Consider the following 16,262-nt stretch of genomic DNA (forward strand, 5'->3'; position numbering starts at 1 on the left):
AAGGAGCCTACTTCTACTTCTTCTACTCTTTCTATTTCTAATTACTTATCCCTATCGAAGCTAAGCCAAAGTAGTTATACTATTAAGCCTAATACTTATTTATTTTCTTAACTATATTAATTTATATATAATTTAAATCCTAGCTATTATTTAATATATTTATTTAATTTATTTAACTAGGTAGTTATTAAGATATTCGATCGAATAAGAGCAGTATAGAGATTTGGCGCTGTTTTTGATAGGTGGTCATCGAATGAAGATGGTCATCGAATGGTGGATCACGTTACTTCATTGACACCACGATAATATCCTCCTTATCGGCGATGTACTGACCCTGGTAAAAGGGGTTGTTTGTGCTACCGAGCGAAAAGCCTAGAACATCGCGAGATCCGTTAACCCGATTGATAACTATCAGGGAACGTATAAAAATAGACCTACGTCCTCCATGAATCCAAAGTAACACGGGTTTCTTCTTCCGTGATGTATCCTTCGCCCAAACGTTCAACTCCAGGCAATCCTCACTCTGGGACATCACATTTTGACTAGCAAAATTGGCGATGATGATCTGCTGGAGGGCTGTTCCATTTGGGTAATGAACTGATTTGCTCGGACTCTGTAGGCAATCGCTTTAGATTCACACGTAGGTCTTAGCCAACAACCGGCTTCTTAACAGTCATTGGCAGCTTTATCGGGACATACAGAGACTAGTTAAAAGACAATATCCTGGTTAATGTTGGACCACGAAAATGAAGACACCTGATCACATTATAATGTTCCGGGAAAAATGGACAGGTGACTCACAAAATTCGCGGTTCGAAGGGTGTATCAGATATGAATTTAACGGGTGGTGCAAATCTAAGATTCCCAACCGGAACGTTCGCATATGGAATTCCTAGGTATTCAACGACGGATGGCCGAGAAGTCGATGCATGTCCTATTACGAGTCCGCTAGTCGTGTTAACGGTAGAACCTATCACCGGAATAGGCACAAATAGGAGAGAAATTAGCAACTGAGTAATTGCAAGCATGTATTCAATGCTCATCCTTTTCTTTCGTCAAAGTTGGCGATCATTTTTCTCCGATCCAACAATTGTGAGACCATCTGGGAGAGAGAAGTCAATTTACGGGCAGTATTATGCGAAACATGGTTGATGGCAACCTCATATGCAAGCATCTGCAGCAATAATCGTCATGCATCGCTTGGCATTTCCTCGTCCAAGGGTTCCATTTCTATCAATTTGACAGGCTGGTTAGGTCGCATTATTGACAACAGTTGTGGAACCAGGTGTATAGGCCCGTCTACTATGAGGACTATACAGTTCTCTCCGTCGCCTGTTAGTCAGTCAAAACACTTTAGTCATTTACTCCCTTTCGAGTACATGAATGATGATTTGTAAAATTCAGCCCCCTGGTCTTAAGGAGCTCGCTGTAGTGTTTGGATCTATTCATGGATAGAGAGCGGGCAGTTGACTTGAGCGCTCCGGAATGTTAAGTCATAGGAGAATGCGGGGAAGTCTTCAACTGGGGCTGCAACCTGGGATCTCAGCCTTCACTTTTGTCATACAACCGAAGGTCAGGAGAAAATATTCAAACAGAGGAGGGTTACCCCTGTCGAGGACCCTGGCTGATAGTTACTATCAGTGATATGCGGGTATGGACATGCATAATCTACACGGCAGTCAAATTAAATACTACTCCGGGATCACAGTTGAAGCTATATCGATGCCCCAGAAAACCCAACTGTTTGCTGGCTGTTGAGCCAATTGACTGTGGTATCCAACCTCTATTACTTGATAGAAATGAGTTGGCTGGATGCACATTTCTCCATCTCACAAATGAATCCGGGATAGTGGTAGCTGATCCCAATCTAGAGCCAAGTATACGACGCTGAGCTACACCACAATTAAGGAGATCAATGTTAATATCATATATTACTGAATAGCCTGACTTTGCCATCTGTTGTCGTTCCCCGCTCTAGCTAAGATTCTGTGACTCCACAAATGGCTATGCTTGTTTCTAGTCTTCTGATCGCCCACAGGGGTCGAGTTTGGCCTGTTCGTTATATAAACAAGTTTTCCGGGGCAGGGTTGTAGAGTAAGTCCATGTTTGACTTGTTGCTCTCAGGATACACAAGATTTAGTGCAGGAATCGTTGGATCTGGTAGACAGGCGTCTCCGTACAAGCTTTGGTATCCACGCATCCCGACCACACCAGGCCAAACAGATACGTAATCTCGCAGGCAGGGTACAGGGAATACAGAAAAATCTATACGTACATATCTTTTCTGATACCTTATCCAGACGGGCGGGGATGTTCTCCCTATGGGGTCGAGCACCAGGTATTCTGGCTGCACGAGAAAAAGGCAGACGCTGACGGCAGGATGAATGCCAAAAACATGGGTATGTAGCAATGCTATCCTTGAATTCCTCTCAGTTGATGTTCGGGTGGAAGGATATGCCCAGGAAGTCTCCAAGGGGAGTTGCATGACCATGAGTGAAGGTTGGATTAAACTATTATTTTAAGCCCCATGAGCTTAAATCTGCTGCATCCAAGATATTCTGACTACTAGCTCAACAGCCGCCCCATAACAAACAGATAACAAACAACAACTGGGTGTCTATATGTAACAGGGAACGAAATATAGGTCCCTCGTCGCACAAAGAGCTCTACAGAGGTGGTCATCTCCATGTCAAAAATGCTCAGTTCTATTCCTTCTGTCCATCGTTATTCGCCATCGAGAGACACCCTCGCTAGCACATGCAAGGCTCTGATCGCGTTCAATGTGCTGGCCAGAATTTCTTTTTCCTTTGGCAACCGTCTCGGAATGCCGCCCAACAGAGGCGTTTTGGGCCTAAAATATTCCAAACCACCGCTGCGTTGATCATTTTTTGGAATTTGGCTATCGCACGCGGGAATCAAATCGCGACGGGCTTCATCGCCCTGGAGCTACCAATCCAGCAGATAGCTCGGCTACAACTTCGAAAAGAGGACAAGCTCGCGTCGGTAACTCGTCTCTGGGCTTGGCGGCTTGTGGGCGTTTTTTTTCTTCTTCCCCCCTGGCTTCATGTTTAAAGCCCTGCGAACAAGTTAGTCCGTTCAGTTGGTACTCGGGCTTGAAACCTCAGTATCACAAACACCATCTGGGAAACCAATCATCGCCGCGTCATCTTCATCGACAAGACGCCACTTGGGAGTGCTCTGACCCCCTTTTTCTTAGAGACCTCTTTCAATTTTAAAACATAGCTCGGAATGACGCCGGCTCGAATTTAGAGGTGGTAAGATATACACTTAGTTAGCTAACGCTGATCGTGGGAAAAAGGGAGCCAGTCCCATAAGCTACCAGCCACAATATGGAGTGTTGTGACACCATAGAACGTGACACCAGCATCATCTGTATTTATCTGCAAACCGATGATCGGCCAGCCACTCTCTGTCCTGTTCTCCTCGAGGATTCATGGCAATTGGCACGGGGGAGTTCTCATGGCTCCAATTTCCACCAAGGCACGCGGCAGAAGCACTGCCTGCCCACGATATTCCTGCGAACCCCCACTTGTCACAAGCGCCAGTGTGCCATGGGGCCAGCAAAGGAGCAATTCTTTCCGAGGAGATGACAGTACTTTTTTTTTCTTTACTATTAACACGGTGCCCAACAGCCTACGGCCCGAACCTTGACGGCCGCTTTCTCTTCCTTCTGCCCGCTTGGAATCTGAGGTTGCTGTGGGTTCCAGATATAAGGGCTTGTCTTGGCCGGGAGCTCTCTGAAGGGAGGTTGGTGTCTGACAGCCAACGAATCTCCACGTGTGTGTAGCTCTATTTTTAAGGACCAGGATCTCTTCATCTGGTTTACCCGCTGTGTCGGAGTTTATTTTTTGCTTCTTCCCCTTGCCATGGTCAAGCGGCGTTATGGGCTGGCTCGAGGATGCAGGGTTTCACGTTTTTTTTCTGGCAAGACACGCGGGTCCGGGGGTGAATTCAAGAGCTCTCCTATTGGTTGCAGCAAGCTAATCGACGAGGAGGAGCCAACAAATTACTTCATCGGGATATAAAAGAGGTTTCTTCCCTTCTGGCTTTTCTTTTAATATACGGGGAAGCATGTACCAGCCAGAGAAAGCAATGTTACACGCGGACGATGCTTCCGGTGCCGAAGCCTGCACGTCACGCTGGAAAGGCAAGGGAGAAACATGGCAGAAGGGAGAACTGCCAGCCTTCCCTTCTGCTCCCTGACTGGGCCAACGAAAAAGTCTCGGAGAGTTCACTAATTAGCTGGCTGCATACTTACTTACTATACCTACTACTATCATTTGCCAGGGACGGAGATGGCCGGCCACAGTTACATGGCACCGGCGTACAGGAGGTGGTGGAGGGACTCTGGCCCTGACCCCTAGTTGAGCGGTGTGTCTTACCGATAGTCGTCGAGATATCGATCTATTTCGCAGCCCGCCGTCTATCAAAATCGACCCCTGGAAAGCTTTTTCTATAACGTCAACATTAATAGATGAAACCATGGCAAGAAGCTTCTTTTGCCCCCCCCCCCGCTATCGCCACACCGCGGGCTGCTATTTCCACCGCGCCCCACCCTGCCGAAAGTCACCCAGAATAACACTTTCGCTGGGCTACCTTTTCACACTAGCTACTGCCACCGCCCGCGGCCGTTGTACCCACGCCAAGCGACTTTTCCAACTTCTTCATCTTCGACCTTTTTTTTTTTTTTCATCTTCTCTGCGAGCAGCTTCAGATCTTGGGATCAAGGGTTGGCTTTCTTTTTCCTTTTCTTTTCTTCTGTCTATGTGGTCATCACTATCCTTTACCTCAGGGCTCTCGTATATCTAGCTCTTTTCTTCTATCCGGAGCATCCTTTGTTTTTTAGCCCTTTACCCTCGAGCGACCCCCCCAGCATGCATATCCCAATCTCATCCAGCTCGCGCCTTTCAGCAGTCCTCTCCGCCGCGGAAACGCTTCTCCAATCAGACTTATAGGTTAAGGCGAAGGAAGAAAAAACAGAGAGACTGACCTCTGCCTCTTGCTCGCCCTCCTGCCCTGTCCCGTTCGCATGCTGTGATATAAAAAGGGCTGTGTCGGGACTTGGGACTACCCTGCTCTTCCCGGGACCTCGATACACTACACCCCCTCTCACCCTCCCCCCTTATCGAAACATCGACATTCAAAACATTTATCGACTTGATACATTTCCCCATGAGCGCACGAGCTCTGGCTTGAGTGGCCTTTTTCCGTCGAATTCGCCTGTCTGAAATTGATGCCGGCGGCACATTGATATATACAGCATAACTTATTGGCCTTTTTTTTATCTTTATATTTGGTGAAATAGCTATCTATACTTCTATATATATACCCCAAAACAGCTTAGATTTGAGAATGGACACAGTCAAGGCAGCTATTGAACGGTGGAAGCCGAGTCTGGAGATGCGTGAGAAGCTATGGGCTATCAAGAGAAAGACGCCAGTCCTCAAGGACCTCCATTACAACTTCATCTGTCTGCATTATGCCTGGATCATCGGTGTGACGCTGGTGGGATCTATCATCCTATACCCGGGGGGAAACATGTCCTACATTGATGCGCTCTTTTTTGCCTCAGGCTCGGCAACACAGAGCGGGCTGAACACTATTGACGTGAACAAGCTGTACACGTATCAGCAGGTGTGGCTGTGGATGGGGTCTATGATAGCCAACCCAATTGTCATCCACTCGGCGGTTGTCTTTGTGCGACTGTACTGGTTTGAGCAGCGGTTCCAGCACGTTGTCCGGGAAGCGAAGGCGCTGAGAAGATCACGGTCCCGTTCGAGAGCTACGACGAGAGAGCCAGACGATGCCAATGACCTGCACCGAGCCGAAGCTGGAGTGCGCGGGCGTGACATTGTAGTGCTTCGCAACACCGACGGCCATGCACAGGGACGATTCCTGGATGCTCCCAAGAAGGAGCCGGAGACGACTTCGGAGAGTGACTCGTCCATCCAGCCTGCAGAAGGACAAGGTGAGACAGCGATCAAGGGAAACGGACAGTCGACTAGCAGTACTTCCTCCAAGACGAACGAGACGCTGCTTGCACCGTCGTATTTCCCTGGTGACGCCAGGATACAGTGGTCTGTACCGCCGTCCGACAACGAGCGACACATCACGTTCCTGGAGCACCAGAGACGACAGACCGGTGCGCTGCGCATACCCAGTCCACGAGAGTACGACCGAGGTGGTATGCCCGAGGCGCTGGACGAGACGGATGGGGCAGACCTTGCTCGTAATGCAACGGTTCAATCAGACCCTCCGGCCGAACCGACTGGAACGTCTCTGCCTACTTCCCCTGGCCCGATCAACCAACACATCACCATCGACGAGCCCAACATTACTCGTACGCGCAAAGCCACGCAATCGAGAGGCGGCGAGCGAGATCGAGACCGCGATGGGGACGAAACGTCGACGATCCGACGAGTAACGTCCCGTCGGTCCATGGTGCCCAGCTTCATGCGGTCTCGCACGCTGGAGCAGCTGCAGCAGGACGCTCCCTACCTGAGCTGGGAGCCGACGATAGGACGCAACTCTGCGTTCGTGGACCTGTCTGAGACGCAGCGAGAAGAGCTGGGTGGGATCGAGTACCGGGCTCTCAAGACACTGGCGATCGTGCTGATTGGGTACTTCTTCTTCTTCCACCTGCTGGGAATCGTATGCTTGATACCCTGGATCCTGAACACGCGCTGGGGAGAAATCGTGCGTGCTGCTGGCCAGGGCCGGCCATGGTGGGCGGTGTTTTCAGCGGGTTCGGCGTTCAACGACCAGGGCTTCACTGTGACGCCGGACTCGATGCTGTCGTTCTACGATGCGGTTTTCCCGATGCTGCTGATGACGTTTTTGATCCTGATAGGCAATACGGGGTTCCCATGCATGCTTCGATTTGTGATTTGGTTTTTTAGCATGATTGTTCCCAAGGGCAGCGGGGTGTGGGAGGAGCTGAAGTTTCTGCTGGACCATCCGCGACGATGCTTTACGCTGCTGTTCCCTAGTTCAGCGAACTGGTGGCTGTTCTGGGTGCTGGTGCTGCTCAACGGCGTCGACCTGATCTTCTTCGTCGTCCTCGACGTAAGTTTTACTTCTACTTCTACGACTTCTACGACTTCTACTGCTCAGTCTAATATATATATATATATATATATATGTATAGTTGAATGACCCCGACGTGACTCGCATCCCCGGCGGAATCCGGTTCGTGGACGGGCTGTTCCAAGCGGCAGCCACTCGCACGGCCGGTCTATCGGTAATTGGGCTTACTACGCTTCACCCGGCGATCCAGGTGTCGTACATGATAATGATGTACATCTCCGTCTTCCCGATCGCCATCTCGGTCCGCCGCACCAACGTGTACGAAGAGCGCAGTCTGGGCATCTACTCCAACCCCGACGAGTACAGCGAGGACGAGAAAGAGCCCAGCTTCGTGGGCGCCCACTTGCAGCGCCAGCTCAGCTTCGACATCTGGTACATCTTCCTGGGCCTGTTTGTGATCAGTATCATCGAGGGCACTCGACTGGACAACCCCAAGGACCTGGGCTTCTCGCTGTTTGCAGTGCTGTTTGAGGTGGTGTCTGCGTACGGCACGGTGGGCCTGTCGCTGGGCTATCCAGACACCAACGCGAGCTTTTCAGCGCAGTTCCACACGCTCTCGAAGCTGGTGATTATTGCGATGGAGATTCGAGGACGACACCGTGGACTGCCGTATGCGCTTGACCGGGCCGTGCTGCTACCGTCTGAATCGCTGCACCGGAAAGAGGATGACGATGCATCGAAGCGGCTGAGACGGAGGAGTTCGAATGTGAGTGCCTTGTCCTCTGCGACGGGCCAGGCTTCGGGACTGTTCAGGGACGATGGCGGCCTCATGGCGAGACTTCAGCAGCAGCAGCCATCATCTTCTGGCGGAGGGGCAGTAGGAAGTTCCTCTGATGCGCCGCCGCCCCCTACGGCCTCTTCAGCCCGAGGAGCAAAACGCCTGTCTACCCACCAGGAGGCCGCTTAACCTGAGTATAAAATTTTTTTTTCACCCTTCTGGATCATGTTTAGCGCAAGGTGTTTGGTCGGCAGATTACAGTTAAATTAAACAGCTTAGTTTTAATTACGAGTCGTGCTCTAAAGACTGGGACCCTGGACCCTGGGAGCAGCCTCCAGGCGACTGTCGTCACTTCATTCGCCTGGCCGGCCCCGAAACCTGTTTGCCCAGTCCACTCTTTCTCCAGTTCCTGACATCATAGCCTCGGAAGGCAGGTGAACTTGGTAAACAGTCTTGTGGCCGTGTAGATGTAGATAAACAAACAGACAGACAGACAGACAGACAGACATACTGGCAGACATGACATGACATGACATCTCGCTCTCCATCTCCCGACTCTACGAACAATGGTATGCCCCTATTTCTATATATACAAGTTTCTATACATACAAGTAAATATCTGACTATGTAGAAACTCCCACCCTCCTTTACCAGCGAGACCCCCCTGCAGGCCCGGGAATACATCACCACCGCCCCCGTGAGCCCGCAATGCAACTGTCTCAGCAACGGCGCAGTCGCAGGCATCGTGCTCGGCAGCGTCGCGGGCGTGGTTCTCCTGTTCTGGCTGCTGCGCTGCGCCATGGTGTCGACGCGAGTGTCTCCGCGAGAGCCGACGATGACAACGACGACGACGTACCATCACCGTCCGAGCCGCAGCTACAGCCACAGCCACAGCGACAGCTATCGTAGCAGCGGAGGCAGTCGGAGCCGCAGCCGCAGGGGGTCGTCGTACTATGGCGGCGGGCGGTACCTCGAGCGGCCGTCGAAGGTGTATGTCGGCTGAACGCTGCGGGTTACGGCTACGAGATGCGACGACGATCTCTTCTTACCGGTTTATGTTGATATCTGCATGGTTAATGTACTGTTACGTCTTTTCTGTCTTCTCTATTGCTGTCTTACTATCTGTTTACTCCTTTTTTACTTTAAATATCAGATCTTGATGCCAAGACTTGAGCCAGATTAACTTTTACGAAGAAGAAGAAGAAGAAGTTGATATCAAATATCAGAGTCGATGATGAAGTAGATGAAGTAGATGAAGTAGATGAGAAGAGTAGAGAATAGAAGGAGAATAGAAGTGCTGAGAAGAGTAAGAGAGTAAGAAAAAGAGAGAGATCTTCCTGGCCTGCCCAACGGCCTCCTGCCTCGCTGCCTGACTCTTCCTTACTCTTTACTCCTTACTCCTTACTCTCTATCAATTACTTACTGCTTACTCCTTACTGTCTCTCTACTATTACTATCTTACTTACTCTCTTCCTCTTCTTCTCTTTACTGTCTACTCGCTGTCTACTCGCTGTCTACTCGCTGCTTCGACGCCTCACCGACGCCCCTGACAGCAAACACTCGCACACAAACAACTCACAGCAGCGGCTTCTTTGCTTTTTCTCTACCTCGAAAAAAAAGTCAATTGACCAGAAGAAGAGCTGACAGTAAGAGATATTAAGAGATATTAAAAGAGAGAGAGAAGAGGATGCCATGAATACGACTTGAGGCTGCTCACTTTGCTTCTTCTCTGCTTTTACCCCTGGATCTGTCCTGTCCTTCTGTCCTGTCACTCCTTAAAGGCACTAACAAAGTACCTCCTGTTTACCATCCTGGCCTCTGCACATGCACTCTCCATCTCTCTCTCTCTCTCTCTCTCTCTCTCTCTCTACTCTGGTCTACTCTTACTGTCTCTACTATCCTCTCCTACTGTTACCATGAGATACACTAGACAGCAGTGAAAAAGAGTCCAGAGTCAGTGAAAATGGCCTCTGCAGACGTGCCTCCTCTCTATGCGCCACAGAAGCTCGCGCGCTATCGATCTGTCCAGGCCTCGCATCCTTCTTCTCATCCTGTCTCTAATAATGCTAGCGCTGCTGCTTCAACTGCCCGGAATGCCTCCATCAGCCGCAGCATGTCGCGGTACCGCAAGACCGCCCACGGCGTCCCTCCGCCGCCGCTGCCTCTGCCCGCCCAGCTCGACTCCCAGCGGCCCAGCTACGACCTCGCCCCATACGACCACCACCACTACAACGAGGACGACGATGACCGGCAGCAGGATGTCGTCTCCGGGCCTGCGAGTCGCAGAGTCTCGATGCAAAACACCGCCAGGCCGCTGACGGGCGCCGCCGCTGCGGGTGCGGCAGCAAGACGCTCTCTCGACCGCAACTCGGCCAAGCGCCACTCCTCGTACTCCCAGCAGCAATACTTTGACGGCAGAGATAGCTATGATCGGCCGTCTCGTTCGTCAGGACCGTATTTTGTGGTCGAGCCTGGTATGGGGCCCAACACCTTCGACCAGAGCTATGAGATGACGCCTGCGGCTGCTCCCACGACGACGACGACGACGACGACGAACAACAAGAAAAGCAAAGGAAGGCTGCTCAAGGAGAAAGGAGGTGGCTTGCTCGGCAGACTCAAGGGCGAGGAGCGTCTCAAGAAAAAGGACAAGATGGCTGCTGTCGACGGCTATAACACCGCCAGTAATGCTACCAGCAACATCACCAGATCCGGGGCTGGAGTCGACGCCCCCGTCTCGGCTGTCAACGCTGGCGAGAGGAGAGTGACCGTCACCTGCAACGAGGCCTCCGTCAGCCTGCCCGTCACCCCGTCCACCCAGGCCCAGGACCTCATCTGCTCCGCCGCCAACTGTCTGGCCGAAGACATCGTCCCCGAGGCCGCCATCATCGTCGAGTCCTTTGCCCAGCTCAACCTCGAGCGTCCCCTGCGCAGGTACGAGCATGTCCGCGACGTCCTCAACTCCTGGAACTCAGACTCCCAGAACACCCTCAAGATCATACCCGATCCCGATCCCAACATCATTCCGGCTCTGCTCGCCAAGTCCGCTCCCCGAAGACAGCCTCCCGACGTCTCCTTCAGCCTCTACCACTGCCAGCGGACGGGCAAATGGGACAGACGATGGGTCACCCTCCGCATGGACGGGCAGGTCACCGTCTCCAAGAAACAAGGAAGCTCCGACTGCACCAACATCTGCCATATCTCTGATTTCGACATCTACACCCCGACCCGCAGGGAGTACAAGCGGCTCAAGCCCCCCAAGCCGCTCTGTTTCGCCATCAAGAGCCAGCAGAAGTCCGCCATGTTCCTCTCCACCGAGAACTTTGTCCATTACTTCTGCACAAAGCATGAGGATGTCGGCGGTGCATGGCACAATGCCGTCCAGGAGTGGAGGAGCTGGTACCTCGTCCATGTCATGGGCGAGGGAGCCAGAAAGAAGAAGCAGCAGGATGCTCCTGAACCCGTCGATGATAATACCCCGTACCAACTAGGATCTTTTCAATCCCTGTCTATTGATCCTAACATTGAAGAAGCCTACAACAAGCTAACTGGTAAACGGTCTCGACCTACCTCCTTCAGCCATCAGACGGGCAATGTTGCTGCTGCTGCTGCTGCTGCTGCTCCCCTTGTTAACCAGGCAGTCAACAAGGAGCCCATCAAACCCAAACGGACCAAAAGTAAATCCAAGAAGAAAACAACAGCTGCAGCAGCAGCAGATGACAGTCTCAGCGAGGAACAGCCCTTTGCTCCTACAGGCCTGCTGGGACGCACTTACACCCAACGACACAAGGCCATGCTCGACCGCGAAAAGGAGCAGCACGCCCAGCCCGATGAAGGGCCATTCATCTCTACCGGCCTGCTCTCCAACATGCATCACCACCAGGGTCCAGCATCTCCCGTCTCAAACCACCTCCCGGACCAGCAGTACCATCAACACCAACAGCAACACCCACACTACCACCCCAGCCGCTCCAACACCACTGCTGCTGACCCCAGACCAACAACAACCTCCTCCCGCTCCAAATCAACCCGTCACCCGCCCAAGCCCCTGATCGATCTCACCCCGACATACAAGGAGCCGCCCCAGCACGCTCGCAAGGGCCGCGGCGTGACTCCCATCCAGGGCCTACCACTCGTCGAATCCGCCACGGGTCCCGACTTGCATCCCAACGCCATCGTCGTGCCTCCTTCAACCACCTGGCGCAAACCACGCACTTCCGATCCGAATCCCGGGCCCCCCAACCCCAACACCTCGCGTCACCGCTCAAGACAGAATACTGCTGGTGCTGCTGGTGCTCCGCTAGTTGATCTCAATGCTATTGACCCCGTAGACCAGGGTCATGGCCACATCCACATGGCGATGCCTGGCTCGTTCCCCTTTGCGCCTACGGGCCTGGTAGCCCAGAGCCAGAAGCTGGCTGCCTCGCAGGGTGCGGCGAGAGGAGGACGCGGTGTCGCGACGGGTGATAAGAAGAAGGGTAAGCCGTTGCTGGACATGAGCCATGTTCCCTTGCCGGCGCACTATCAGCATCCCCAGGCTGATTCCGACTGACTGAAACCGACTAATCAGATTACTATTGATGAATGATGGATTATTGAATTGAATTAAATACAGCTAAAGAGATGGGAGGCGATTTTCTTTTTTTTGTTCCTTATTCTTTTGTGAATTATTTCGGACGCGGGAAATGTACATGTATTGATGTCTGTATGTATTTACGAGCAACGAACAATTATGCCAGTCAATTTAATCACCATCACCACTACCACACAACTTTACTACAAACATCATCTAAAAGTCCTTCTCTTCCCTACATGCTCCCTCCAGGGGACATCAAGCAGTGAAAAGAGCCGCCTCGCGACCTCCGACGTTGTTACTGACCAGCTAGTCCATCGACCATCTCGCAGCCGCAAGACAGGAGACACAGCGGCCAGCCATCGTCAACGCAACAGCACTATCTGTTGCAGTAAGAGCTAAGTTCTTCAAAAATTCCCAGCCGATCCGAAGACCAACTAGAGCGGTCATTGGTTTGTAGTTTTCAACTAGCAAAAACGTTGCCTCAGGCGAACCTTCACTGGAAACGTAAAACCCTTGCACTCGGATGGGAGGGAAAAGGAGAAGAAGAAGAAGTTGGAAGAAAAGGAGGGCGGTCGGCGGGTTTTATAGACGACGGGAAGGATGAGTCAGCAAGCGAGGTTTGGATGATGAGTCATGCTGATTAGATGATTACTAAGGACTTACTAAGATAGATAAGATAAGATGGTTACAGATATCTAATGGATATAGGAAGGATGTAGGAAGCAGATGGAGGAAAGACGGAAGAGTAGACATTATGATAGTAAGTAGTAGAAGTAGAAGAGTTACCGCCATAGGTCTCGCTTCTCTCGACGGCCCCCCGACGACCGCGTGCTCGTGCTCGGCCGCCGCTCCTCCTCCGCCGGCACCGCCAGAAACCCCCCAAAGCCATTGCCGACCAGCACGCTCCTCCTTGCCTCGCCGCCCCATGCCGGGCTCAGCTGGGCCCCATGCAGGCTCACCGGCCGCGTCGTGCTCATGCGTCTGCCCGCCTCTGCAAATGGCTGGTACGTCGTAAAGTTCCACTCCAGCTCGTCCATCCCCTTGCTGTATACAGACAGCGCCTGGTTCAGTCCCACGTTGGCCTGCGACTGCCGGCTCGGGTCCCCAAACACGGGCGGCGGCGGCGCCAGCATCAGCGTCTCGGGGAAATTGGCGTCTCGCACATACAGGTCTGTCAGGTTGGGCAGCGAGCCCGTCAGGAGCGAGGACATCAGGTACGTATAGTACGATGTCGAGAGGGCCTGGGCGCCGAACGAGCTCGAGCCAGACTCAGAGGTGATTTCGTAGTGTAGCAGACGCAGCGAGTTCGAGGTCAGCGGCGGAACGTAGTCGGGCGGGAACTCGTGTGTGACTTCTTGCTGCATCGAGAGGCTGGACAGCAGCGGTGCCTGCGCCAGAACCTCGTGCAGTCGCTGCGGTTCCACGCCCGTGTTGACCATCGACAAGTGTCGCAGAGCGCTGCGTGTCTGCGAGCTGCTGTTCAGATACCATGTCAGTCCGCGGCTGGTGATCTTCGGTGTGTCGGTGAGAGTGAGGCGTTGCAGCGCTGGGAAGGGCGGTAGCGTAGGCACCGCCTTGAACACCGTGTCTTCCAGCCATGGCATGTCATCGAATCGCAGATCGGTCAGACGCTCAATGTACCCCAGTATCATACGCAGCAGGTTGTTCTCGATGTTCAGTGCCGAAAGCTCCAGTACTTCCAGGTTCGGCCATCCTTTAACCTTGGGCAGGCGTGAGAAACTGCTCTCCGCCCCCTTGGCAAATTTCATTCGCCTGATATCCGGGCACCGGGCCAGTAGCTCTTGTTTCAGGGTCAGAGAGGAGGCGTCGTCGCTGAAGAACCCGGCCGGCAGGTCGACGTAGCGGAGGTTGGGCAGCACTGATATCGTCCGTGCCAGTTCGCTCTTGCTGGCTTCACGGGTCATGTATGGCATTCGCAGCGACTTCACCATCGATCCGAGAGCCCGCGAGTCGCGCACCGTCCGCATGAACAGTAGTAGTCGTGTCCGCGGCGCATCCAGCGGCTCGGCATTGTGGTTGAGGAACGAGTTCTTCTTGCGTTTAGCCGCCAGCTCGATCTCCAGTTCGCAGTAGTGCACCGCATCAATGCGAATATGCTGGTATCTAGTCCATTTCTGCTTGTTAGTTCCTAAAACTTTTTTTTTTTTTTTTTTTTTTTTTAATTTAAAGACAGACACGTCTTCCCATGCTAGATGAACGTACAGTATGTTCTGCGCTATGCCGTACCAGTGCGTGCAGACCAGTGCTGCATGCGCCAGGTCACGCATATCACATAGCATGCACCCATCCTCCGTCATAGACTCTTCCGACGATGTCAGCGATGTATCCCGTGCATGCGGACATACTTGGTAGAAGATATTCGACAGCACATTCGGCGGCAGTGTCTTCGTGTAGTCTCGTGCCGGCCGTCGACCAAAACTCCCTCCTGGCTGCTGCTGATACTGCGCATATGGCTGATACTGGTCCTGATCCTGCTCTCCATAAAGATCCCGTTTCCCCCCGCGACTCCTCGTCTTTGCCCGTAGCCGTTTGAAAAACCCCATCCTATCCCTAAATTGTTCACTCGTCTACTGCGCCCGATTCGTGCGTTCGTCAACTTCGTTTCGTCGGCCGTTTCGCTATCTCGTTGCTCGCGCCTACTAAGCGCCCACCGCTCTGCCTGTTTCTCGCAATTCCAGCTGCGACAGGATACAAAGCGACAGAGCGTCACGGGTTGATTTGAGCGATAGTTCAAACAACAAAAAAACCCAAAAATTAAAAACTTGAAAAGAAAAAAAGGTCAACTCGATTAAGTGAAAGTAGTCGAGGTCAACTCGTCAACTAACAGTGCGAGGGGGGATAATGGGGCGTGGGGAAGGATATAATTAAACTGCGCAGGGGAGAATCCTAAAACAAGGCGGGCCGCTAGCGCTGAGGGAGATAAAAAGGTCGAGTTGGTTGGCAGTTCCCGTATTCAATAACCTCCAGGAACAATGTAGACACTGGTTGTGAAATCCGCCCTTTTTTCCACCCGTTGTCTTCGTGAAGGAAGGACAGTGAAAGAGGACGCGGGAATGAGGGTTAGAAGGAGGACAGAGAAACTGGCTGGTGATAAGTAGGGTATGACGAAGCCAAAAGTCACGGCTTAAATGAAAGCTTTAAGCGCCAGTCAAAACTGACCAACGCATTCAATTGGATCGCCAAACCCTTGTCTTTATCCAGCGGAGGTTTTTTTTCTTTCCTTTTTGCTTCGTTGAAGAAACGCAACTGGTTGGATCTATTTTTGATCCTCTTCCGTCATTCGCTCCCCTTGTTGGCTTGTTCGCTGCTTGGTGCAGGGAAGGCGATACATATGTAAATTTAGCAAGTCAGAAACCCCGTACGCTGGTTGGTGTCTGAGAGGCAACGGGAAAAGTCGTTGCGTTGGTTTGATGTTTGATGTTTGATACGCCGTGGAGCCCCTGCCCCTGAATTCGGGTTCTTGCGTTCTCACAGGCTAGAGGTCAGCCCAGCCTAGCAAACCTGGTATATTATTATTTATCGGCACCGATCAGATTCGTTTCCTCGTCGGTCGAATGGAATCATGAAGGCAGGGCGGGTGTCAGGATGAGAGGTATTGTTCGCTGACAGACTGGCTGGCGATGAGCAAACCAGTTTGCTTAACTCGTTCAGTTGCTAATATTAAACCTGGCCGAGGCTGGGGGCCAAATCACAGGTACTCGGGTACTCCGTATGTACAGGACGGGTGCAGAGCAGTATGCGGATCATGTATAAGCCGACCCAGTTTTCCACAGCGGGTACCTTAACCAGGTCTGCTGCTTGCTGGATGGCTTACTGAGCTCATTAACTGTCTCCAGATAAGAA

The 16,262-nt window shown here is 52.1% G+C and overlaps 6 protein-coding genes across 6 annotated transcripts; 4 read left to right on the forward strand and 2 right to left on the reverse strand.

Moving 5' to 3' along the window:
* Positions 1-298: 298 nt before the first annotated feature.
* Positions 299-532, reverse strand: TERG_08576 (uncharacterized protein; the record flags this gene model as incomplete). The annotated part of the gene is made up of 2 exons (XM_003230824.2): positions 299-408; positions 439-532. Coding segments are annotated over 2 exons (204 nt in total), but the record flags the coding sequence as incomplete, so codon positions are not given.
* A 2,672-nt stretch (positions 533-3,204) lies between these two features.
* Positions 3,205-4,324, forward strand: TERG_12715 (uncharacterized protein). Its single transcript, XM_047751632.1, has one exon. It carries the CDS (start codon positions 3,455-3,457, stop codon positions 3,806-3,808), a length of 354 nt encoding a protein of 117 aa, XP_047607585.1. The 5' UTR covers positions 3,205-3,454; the 3' UTR covers positions 3,809-4,324.
* Positions 4,325-4,808: 484 nt separating this feature from the next.
* On the forward strand, positions 4,809-8,014 carry TERG_08577 (uncharacterized protein; the record flags this gene model as incomplete). The annotated part of the gene is made up of 2 exons (XM_003230825.2): positions 4,809-7,086; positions 7,169-8,014. Exons 1-2 carry the CDS (start codon positions 5,374-5,376, stop codon positions 8,012-8,014), a joined length of 2,559 nt encoding a protein of 852 aa, XP_003230873.1. The 5' UTR covers positions 4,809-5,373.
* Positions 8,015-8,354: 340 nt separating this feature from the next.
* Positions 8,355-8,734, forward strand: TERG_08578 (uncharacterized protein; the record flags this gene model as incomplete). Its single annotated transcript, XM_003230826.2, has 2 exons — positions 8,355-8,394; positions 8,457-8,734. 2 exons carry the CDS (start codon positions 8,355-8,357, stop codon positions 8,732-8,734), a joined length of 318 nt encoding a protein of 105 aa, XP_003230874.2.
* Positions 8,735-9,788: 1,054 nt separating this feature from the next.
* On the forward strand, positions 9,789-12,959 carry TERG_08579 (uncharacterized protein; the record flags this gene model as incomplete). The annotated part of the gene is made up of 1 exon (XM_003230827.2): positions 9,789-12,959. One exon carries the CDS (start codon positions 9,789-9,791, stop codon positions 12,372-12,374), a length of 2,586 nt encoding a protein of 861 aa, XP_003230875.1. The 3' UTR covers positions 12,375-12,959.
* A 221-nt stretch (positions 12,960-13,180) lies between these two features.
* Positions 13,181-14,962, reverse strand: TERG_08581 (uncharacterized protein; the record flags this gene model as incomplete). The annotated part of the gene is made up of 2 exons (XM_003230829.1): positions 13,181-14,522; positions 14,622-14,962. 2 exons carry the CDS (start codon positions 14,960-14,962, stop codon positions 13,181-13,183), a joined length of 1,683 nt encoding a protein of 560 aa, XP_003230877.1.
* Between the last annotated feature and the right edge of the window lie 1,300 nt (positions 14,963-16,262).

The sequence above is a fragment of the Trichophyton rubrum genome (assembly GCF_000151425.1).
Source record: "Trichophyton rubrum CBS 118892 genomic scaffold supercont2.17, whole genome shotgun sequence".
Lineage (NCBI taxonomy): Eukaryota > Fungi > Ascomycota > Eurotiomycetes > Onygenales > Arthrodermataceae > Trichophyton > Trichophyton rubrum.

Excerpts from the sequence above, each read along its gene's own strand:
- TERG_12715 (XM_047751632.1), top strand. The coding sequence starts at position 3,455 with ATGGCAATTGGCACGGGGGAGTTCTCATGGCTCCAATTTCCACCAAGG.